The sequence below is a fragment of the Solea solea genome, chromosome 14, assembly GCF_958295425.1.
Source record: "Solea solea chromosome 14, fSolSol10.1, whole genome shotgun sequence".
NCBI classification, from domain to species: domain Eukaryota; kingdom Metazoa; phylum Chordata; class Actinopteri; order Pleuronectiformes; family Soleidae; genus Solea; species Solea solea.
The window spans coordinates 23,962,193-23,971,740 of record NC_081147.1 but is presented as its reverse complement, the minus strand read 5'-3'; the positions used below and the strand labels follow the sequence as shown (position 1 = coordinate 23,971,740).

Below are 9,548 nucleotides of genomic sequence, written 5' to 3'. Positions count from 1 at the left end.
TTAAGATGGAGCAAATAAAGCTGAATTTCTTGCTATTTGTTTCGTCAAAATTCCTCAGCTCCATTCCGATAACATACAATAGAACAGTATTTCTGATTTTCCTCCAAGTACCACCAGAGGAAGATTGTGTACCGCTAGGTGTATGCATACCACAGTTTTAAAAACCATTAACATCCTTATTCTTATAACAGATGATATCAGAAATTATTAGGATGAGAATTTCAGATAGTTCCACTTCCAAGAGCTGCCCAAAATTTCACAAGTTACATCACTATTGACTTTTTTTTTTTTTTTAAATGTGTACACTATACTGTAGATTGTGCCACACACACAAAAAAAAACACAATCAGTTCTCACAATCACAAAAAAAAAGAAATTAACTCTCATAAATATTCCCACGAACTATACCCAAGCCCTGTGTAGTTGTGTAAAACAGGGGGGAGATGCAAGCTGAGCAGGTTAGGGAGACAGATAAATCTCCCACTACTTTCCTCATGCTTGTGAACTTCTTCTCAGGGATTAGGGGGTAAACACACTGGGTCTGAGAGAAATATCTCCCCCATCTCCAGCCCATAACCACATGAAATGATTCTGTTGACTCAGTGTTGGCACATAAAAGAAAAAGAAAAAGAAAAAGCTTTGTGGCAGACGGAGGATAAGGCTCGGTCCAAGTATGTGTTGGATGAGTTCTGTCAGACCCAAATGATTTGAGACAAACTTGTGATGACAACGGTGATTAAAGGTGAGATTATTGACACATACATTGTGTGTGTGTGTGTGTGTGATCCTGGCATTTTGAGAAAATCACGGTGTGATATTTTATCTGCAGTCAAATCAATGCATTCTCGTCGCAGACAAACTCAAATTAAGTCAAAAATAAATCAGGACTTCCAACAATCTCTGCACTGTGTGTGTGTGTGTGTGTGTGTGTGTGTGTGACTCCTCCCCACACATTGTGTGTGACCAATAAGGGAGAGAAACAAACAAACAAAGGAGCGCCATGATAGCACCTTTGCGTTAATCTCTCAATTACTACTTTACTGCCGCTGTCAGACAAAACACAACAAAAGCTTAGAGCTGTCACGCATATAACTCCTTATGTGTGTGTGTGTGTGTGTGTGCACGCGCTTGTGTGTGTCTCTTTGGTAATAGCCACGTACGTGTCTGTCTGATCCGACGCCTTGTTGTGTATTTCTGTCGCAACTTAACTATAAAACACTGACATGATAATGTGTGAGCGGCAGATTACAAAACGCACTGTACACACGGCCTCACATGACTCAGCGATGTTCACCGTCGTGCGGTGTCATGGTTTTGGTGTTACACTAGTGTCCTACTTTACTGTACAATTCACATTTAAAAGACTGTCGTCTTATATAAAATGCATTGTTATTGTTATTTAAATAAGTCAGATGAATTACTGCATAACGCTGTCCTCGACTGCAGGACGAGTGTATTCCACCGACACAGGAGCTAAAGCCAACTGTGTCAGAGAAAGGCTGGGGATGTCACAGGCGATGCCTGACATTAGCCGTGTAATGGCCTGGATTTGTGGATAAAACAGGGGCCTCACATTGACAGTCTTTAGTGACTTAAGTGGGCCATTCTTCCATAGCCATTGGGGCTGTACAGTGTATCCATCTCTCTCTCTCTGCCTAACTGATGATGTCTCTTTTCCTTGGATTTCACTTCTCTTCATATGTTCGCACTGTAGTTTTCTGTGGCCGATTAAAGTGGTTGATCTTGTGACGTTGATTTAGAGTGACGTTAACTGACACTGCAATACGCTCGCAATTAAAAGCGCCTTTGAATTTCGCGATACAGTTACAGGCCATTCACGTGACACTGACCCGACAATACTGCACAATACTGACTGACACAGAAGCAGTCAAATGGAATCTGGCCATAATTGATTTTTTTATTTTTTTTACAAATGACACCTGCAGCTGAAGCAAATGTCTTCTGTAAAAACAAAAGATAAGAAGAAGAAAAACTTATCACAAACTGTAGACGACAGGTTTTATATAGACCTGCCATAGAAAACTGTCAAAAATGCTTTTGAACATGTCTTTTCACATATAAGTCACATAAAGTAAGGCTAAATAAATCAAAAATGGGCATAAATGGACGTCTAGATGAGCATACTGTGTGTATTGACTTATAAGTCATTATTCTTGCAGACAACTCTTGTTGTCTATGGTAGATCTATGGTATACATGGTACTGTATATAGAGCCATGACATGTTTCAACCACTTCCTGTGTTCTACCTTATATATATGTATATATGTATATATATATATATATATATATATATCACATGACCCCTCTGAGGTTGACCGCAGGAAGTGGTTGAAACATGTGAGGGTAATCAAAAAACCTTATTTTTCTGTCTGACTGAACAAAACTGTATGAACCTCTGGGATTGAGTATATATATATATGTATGTATAGATAGATATAGATAAAGCCCACAGATTCACACCCATATTGTTTTATTTATAAAGATATTTGGCTTGATGCAGAGGCACCAAATCCCGTTTATTTAAATGTAATTGTAGTAAATAAATAAAAAGGCACTAGTGGATCTTATCTTTTTAGTTTTTGACTATTTAAATACTGTTTGTTGGAACAGGGTGTTTCTCCGCCCATTATCTTATCAAAGGATCTCTTGATTCCAATTTAAATATTGTGAAAGGCAGCAGTCGTTGTTGTTTTTTTGTTTAGTTTTTTTCATCAGACATGCCCTTATATTTCCGATGACATTTAAGTCATCTGGCATTTCCGTTGTTTGTCCTCACGGAGGCTCATGTCGGTAAAAGTTGTCGCAGCAAAGTAATGCCTGTGATAAATGTAAATATGCTCTGTTTTTGTCTTCCCGTCCCGGGGATATCTGCAGAAACGCAGCACAGACGAATGTAAGACGTGGCCAGTCAGTTCCTGACATGTGTACAATGCTGTGGTTGTAATTCATTTCAAATTCGCTTGTCCTCCCTTGTATCAGTTGCACGAGAGAGAGAGAGAGAGGGGGAAAAGAAGGACAGGAGACTTATGGCCGTCACTTTGGATCGCTTCCTTATAAATTAGATGAGCCAGACACTCTCACACACGTCCCCAAGAAACCCTTATAAATCTGTGTGAGCATAGACGCGGTGACCACTCACATAACCACCTGTCAAGTCTTGTCTTCCCTTTGCTTTGGATCTTCTTTCTCAATTATTCTGCTTCCTATACTTTGAGATTCCTTGGGAGGAAAGTGATGGTGATGGTGATGGTGGGGTCAAGTGGAGACCAACATTAGAGGGAAAATAAAAGGGAACCAATTTATTAAAATAAAGAAGGAAAAGCAGGGGGAAAAATGCCAAGGGCATTTGAGTGCAACTTCAATAAAACAAATTCCTTTGGCAGCTATTTCAGGTCTTCAACCTTCACAAAGCAACCTCTCGTCTTTATGTTCCAACAGACCTCAACTGTTATTTTAGTCCCTTTTCTCGCCCGACTCCCCATTAAATCAATATATAACATTACCAAGGACAAAAGAGTCGTGCGGGCCGGCACCATATGAAGGAGATACTTCAGCGTGGCTGCTGACATCAGCTGTTTATTTCCTGTGTCTTTTATCTTCTGTACGAGTTCATTCAATGCCAGCTCTCACCTACATATAGAAATTATATCAAAAATCACAGAGTAGGCCAAATAAACACACAATAATTCCGTGCACAAACTTCCTGTGCCGATTGTGTGGTCAGCAAGATAGAAATATAGATTTATAATACTAGTAGCAATGTTGCCTTTATTTAAGGGCAAGTGTTTCTGTGACAACACTGCCATCTAGTGGCTAATATCACAAATACACAGCACGGTTCTTTTTATTGTAAAATATTACTGAACTAACACGTGAGAATGATATTCCTGCTTATTTTCTTAAATGTCTTTAGCGTTAACCTCCTCTTTGGAGTCTTTTCTGCCTGGATGATGTTCATGGTTAATCAGTGAGGGCTTAAAGCCGTGTGTGAAGACCCTCTAGTGGCCATTATAACCACATTTGCCAGACCCACAGATCATGGCAGATGTAAAAAATGTCAGAATAAGCTATGAAGTTTATCAATCCACAATTTATTCACATCATTTCATTACAATGACATCCACTCTAAAATAACAATGTCCAAACTCACCAAATTTAGCAACATTTATTACAGAGCGTAACGTTATATCACTTTGAGCCCTCGCACCCTCCACTAGTCGGAAACTCATTCACATCGTCCAGTGGGGGGGCTTTGAATTCAGCGGGTCCGTCGGATCTGGACCACAGACCGATGACGGTGCGAATGCTAAGAGATCAAATAAAAGGAAAATATATCAGAATAACTAAAGTCACAGAATTATAAATACATACAGTACATTATCCACACAGAAAAGTCATCAGATGTTGATTTGACTTGGTCTTACCTCTCCCCACGACGTATTAAGTCAAAGGCCGAGTTGACTCGATCCAGCGGGAGAGTGTGTGTGATGAACTCGTCCAGCTTCAGCTTCTGGTTCATGTAGGCGTCCACTAGTTTGGGAACGTCCTGCACGCTTTTCCAACCTTTAACATACGATCACAATATTATGGCCATAATGAGATGTTGAAAATGACACTTTATCTTATTTTTTTTATCTTTTTCTCTTGAATTTTAAACTGGATTTTCAAAATGATACAACATTTAGTTTTAAAACTATAGATCAATACATTTCTGATTGTAATTACAGGAAAAATAAATGGCGTGTCCAAATTATTTACCAAATAATTAGGGCTAAGGCTGACAAATTAATTGAAATTATATTTTTTTTAAAGCCAAAATGTGTGTCAAATTACCATTTTACATTAAAAATTACAGTCTATATTGTGACCTACACACATCACATTCTACAGCCTGAAGAAAACATCTCTGTTTCTCACAGATCTGCACAAATATCAGACGTTTGAATAATAATTATGTCAAAAAATGACCATTCCCCTCTCATATTACTTATGCTGAATATATTCAGTCAAAATAATCGCAACTAGATATGTATTAAAAAACGTTCAGTCCTAATTGGGGCTGCAGCTAATGCTTGTTTTCATGTTCGATTATTTTCTCAATTACTCGTCTACATTTTCAGTTCGTAAAATGTTGAAAAATATTGATCAGTCAGTGTTTACCAAACCTGGGAATGATGATGTTCTCGAATGATTCCATTTTAATGATTTTCTTTGATAAAAGGCGCAAAGAAAGCAGAAATTATTCACATTTAAGACGCTGTCAAATCAGAAAGCTTGTCATCGCTGCGTCACATGAACTAAAATGCCACGTGAGGTGACTTGTGTAAACTTTACCTCCAAAGTAAGTCCCCTTCAGGGTGCGTCCCAGCAGGAGCTTTTCAATCTGAAGCGTCAAACCCTCCGTCTCCGTCCACCCAGCAATCACGCAGGTGCCGCCGGCGTCGCTTGTAGACTCAAACGCAGAAGTCTAGGACACACATTCACACACACACACACACACAGTGCCGCTTTTCCAAATACAATTCCATATTCACGGACAGCGGTGAAACTAGAATGTGAATAAATGAACCCACACCCACCATGACAGCTGGCTGTCCAACACACTCCAGAGCGTAGTCCACCCCTCCGCCTGTCATCTCCATCAACACCTCCTGGATGGGCTTGCAGTGATCTTTGGGGTTGACACAATCTGTGGCTCCAAATGCTACGGCTTTAGCCAACTTGTCCGGGTTGTAGTCGACGCCGATGATCCTTTTTGCCCCGGCAGCATGGCAGCCCATGACGGCTGCCAGTCCAACTGCTCCGAGCCCAAACACGGCACACGTGGAATTTTCCTCAACCTGGACGGACAGAGTGTGGGAAAGCTGTGAATTACACACGTGGACTAACGGCCTTTTGTCTTCTTGTGTTACATATGAAATATGAAACTTTTTATGTTGTTTGTAAATGGAATCATTAATAATAAACGTCAAACTTTTTGAGAAAAAGGTATAAAAAAATAATATTTATGATGACGTTTGACCTGATTTCAAAATAAAAGTGTTGTGTTTTTATATGGAACGATGAATAAATGCAGAAATAACTTATTATAACTTGATATTAAGTGAAATGAATGGGTGAGTTGAGCTCTCTGCCTTACACAGTGTGACGTTCATGTCATGTGCTGACATCTAGTGGGGAAAATAGATAATTACAGTCAAGGGGGCAGCAATAAGTGAGACTGTTTACATGTGGCTCTATTATGAAGCTTTCACGTGATGAAACAATGACATCTAGTGGTGAGAGTCAATATTTGATCATATCTGTCATCTCTCACCTTGCCTGTATTGAGAGCTGCACCATAACCAGTGGAGACGCCACAGCCGAGCAGACACACTTTGTCCAGCGGCGCGTCGCTTCTTATCTTTGCAAGCGACGTGTCAGGAACCACCGTGTACTGGGAGAAAGAACCGACACCGATGAACTGGTACACTTGCTGTCCCTGATAAGAAATCCTGCTCGTGCCATCGGCCAAAACACCCGTCTGAGTGTTTGCCCTAAAAGCCACAATAAAAGAGACAGTGTGAAGTAAAACATATTGTGGGGCACTGTGTGTGTGTGTGTGTTAAATTACCAGTTTTTCCTGCACTGGTTTGTTTTGGTGCCCTTACATCGCTCACACTCCCCACACTGAGGCAGAAAAAGGGGAATAACTTTATCACCTGAAAGTGTAAGCAAGAGGAAAAAAGGAGACATTGGTTTATGAAATGGAGAAATAAATCCAACCACATGTGTATTCTGTTTTTTTCAGTTTGAGTTTGACAGTTTACCTGGTGAGAATCCGGTGACCCCCGCACCAACGCTCTCCACTTCTCCGGCGGCTTCATGGCCTAGAACCAGCGGGAACTGTCTGATCATCCCTTTCCCTCTTCCATACAAGTATTCCAAGTCTGTGTGGCACACGCCTGTGGCAACAATCTGTGTTCATGTGACAACAGCAGAAAAGACACAAATGATGACTTATAATCATACCAAAAACTGGAAGTGATGCCCTCACTGCACTTCCTGGTCATTGTACTGTAATTTAACTGAATCAAATTAGTAAGATTTTTTTGATGATTCTTTTTTTTGAGGTGAATTGGCACCAAATAAGGTCCCTGAATGAGCGAGAAAGTATAAACATTTGTGACCTTTGAGCCATTTTGACTGACACGTTGTGTGTTTACAAGTTTTATTTTGTCACAAGGCTTGCTTAAGCAATACATGTGATATTTATATCCCACACGTGTATTGTAAAAAAAGGAACTAAGTAACTTTAACTCTGTATACATTTTAAACAAGCTACTTTTTTTGAACTTTAATTTGAGTACATTTGTAGACCAGTAATTATATTTTTACTTTTCTTTTCCATCTCTGCTTAAAAGTCGGACGAAATGACGTGTTTGTGTCTTTGTGTAGGAGGAAGATTTGATGAGACCTTGACTCGGACTTCGTGGGCCTGAGGTGGAGCCACCTCGACATCTTCAATGACCAGAGGTTTACCATGTTCCCATGCGACAGCTGCCTTGCACTTGATCACCTGGAAGAGAGAACGTGTGTGTGTGTGTGTCAGCTATGAGTCGACAGGTGACTCACAACTCTCCCTCGTCTGGGCGCGGTCTCCCTTTGTTTAAAAATTATTACACTGTGTCGGAAACATGACTAACAAATGCACAAAACCCAGCTGTCAGTGCGACAAAAACTTCATAAGACACTGGCAAAACGTTCTTCTTCTTCTTAAAGTAAAACTGTCAATAAAGAGTAGAATAGTCTTATTTTCCACTTACTTGACCTTTCGTGGACATGTTCGTCTGCGACTTAATTCGACCAAATTATTAATTAATTTGAGATGTCGGAGTATTTACTTCTGGACAGCGAAGAAAAACAATTATCCGTCGTGTTTTGTACCAAACTAAAAAAAGTCACAAAACCGCAAACAGTGTCATCCACGGAGTGTGTGACTCAGAGCAGTGGCTCTGGCTCCACCCACGTTTGCAACCTGAGGCGATTAGCATCCAGATGCAGCACGGGCGAACACGCTGGCGTGACGAAAACACCCTGGCGTGACGGAAGTACTCCGGTGTGACGGAAGTTTAGGTAAACATATGGACGGACACCTCTTGCCTTTTTATTTTGAGTATTTATTACAACAATCAACTCGAACACTTCTTCCGTTACAGTTATAAACTTTTATCGACTAATCCACATTTCTCTTGCTTCATATCAACATACACACTCACACACACACAACACAGTGACGTCATCACGCATCACCTGCTCTTTTAACTATCAGCTGCTCCTATAACATAAGCTATACAGAATCTTCATCATCTTAAATGGTTACTGACACGTCATTATTTTTTACAATAAATGTTTTTATTTGTATTGTTTGAAGGGCAATTACTGTTGTAAGTGTATTTGTCTAAATAAAGTTAAAAAAAAAACAACAACAAAAAAACAAAATAAAACATTTTGAGGTAACTTCCGTCACGCCAGGGCCAGGACATCAAGAATGTCTGAAGGGCAAGACAAGAAAACAATGAACAAGAAAGTCGCTCATCTGTTGGTTAATGCAGGGCAACTTTTGTTTCCTCCCCATATCGTTGTACACGCGCGTATGTTACCCTGCGCTGTAGTCCGCTTCCTGCATTTGGTTCACTTGAAGCGAACCGAGACTTACATTTTTAGGCGGACCAGAGTTCGGTTGCGTATGCACATCAACCCAAACGAACCGGACTTTCTGAGCAAACGATTTAGAACGAGCTGGTGTGAACGCACCCTTAAACGGCACGGTCTAAGAAACGGGTTATACATCAATTCACTTGAATTATGACGGGTTAGGATTAGGGCTGGCATTTATGGGGTGCCATTTCGGCACTTAAGGGGAAAGTTAAGGGGAAATTAACTTAATGTGCAGTGCGACTGTTTGTCTGTTTTTTTGTGACACTAATTGAACATTTTTGGTAAGACATTAACTTTGCCTGACACCCACTATTGTATTTGTGAAACTTTTATTTTATTTGTGAAAACGCTAAAGAGGAGATTTCAGTGTTTTTGTTTTATACCTAGACTTACATAGCCTTCTCAAATCTGGCCTAGAATATCCTACAGACCCTGAAGTTTCATAAAAACATTTGTGAACCCTTTATTCTTTTTGTGAAAATGCAATAAATGCACATTTCCACATGTTTTTCAGCATATAGACTAAAAACCAATGTACCTCGACTTCTCAAATCTGGAAAACATTATCCTACAGAGGCTAACTGACAAATACTGTGTGTTTTTTTTTTTAAATAAATCAGAATCAGAATCAGAAGAGCTTTATTGCCAAGTATGATTTGCACATACAAGGAATTTGTTCTGGTGTCATTGGTGCGTAACAAGCATACAACATTTTTAAAAAAATCACTTACCTATCCAACACAAACACAACTAAAACATTGGCTTTCACAAAGTGTCCTGCAGTGTGCAATAACTTAGCTTGTAAGTGTATAGAAACACCTTCACC

At 39.9% G+C, this 9,548-nt stretch overlaps 1 protein-coding gene across 1 annotated transcript; it reads right to left on the bottom strand.

The window, feature by feature from the left end:
• Positions 1-4,092: 4,092 nt before the first annotated feature.
• On the bottom strand, positions 4,093-8,083 carry LOC131473082 (alcohol dehydrogenase class-3-like). Its single transcript, XM_058650603.1, has 9 exons — positions 7,828-8,083; positions 7,479-7,580; positions 6,832-6,979; positions 6,636-6,723; positions 6,339-6,558; positions 5,602-5,862; positions 5,357-5,489; positions 4,447-4,585; positions 4,093-4,328 (listed from the first exon to the last, which is right to left on the bottom strand). Exons 1-9 carry the CDS (start codon positions 7,843-7,845, stop codon positions 4,211-4,213), a joined length of 1,227 nt encoding a protein of 408 aa, XP_058506586.1. The 5' UTR covers positions 7,846-8,083; the 3' UTR covers positions 4,093-4,210.
• Positions 8,084-9,548: the final 1,465 nt, after the last annotated feature.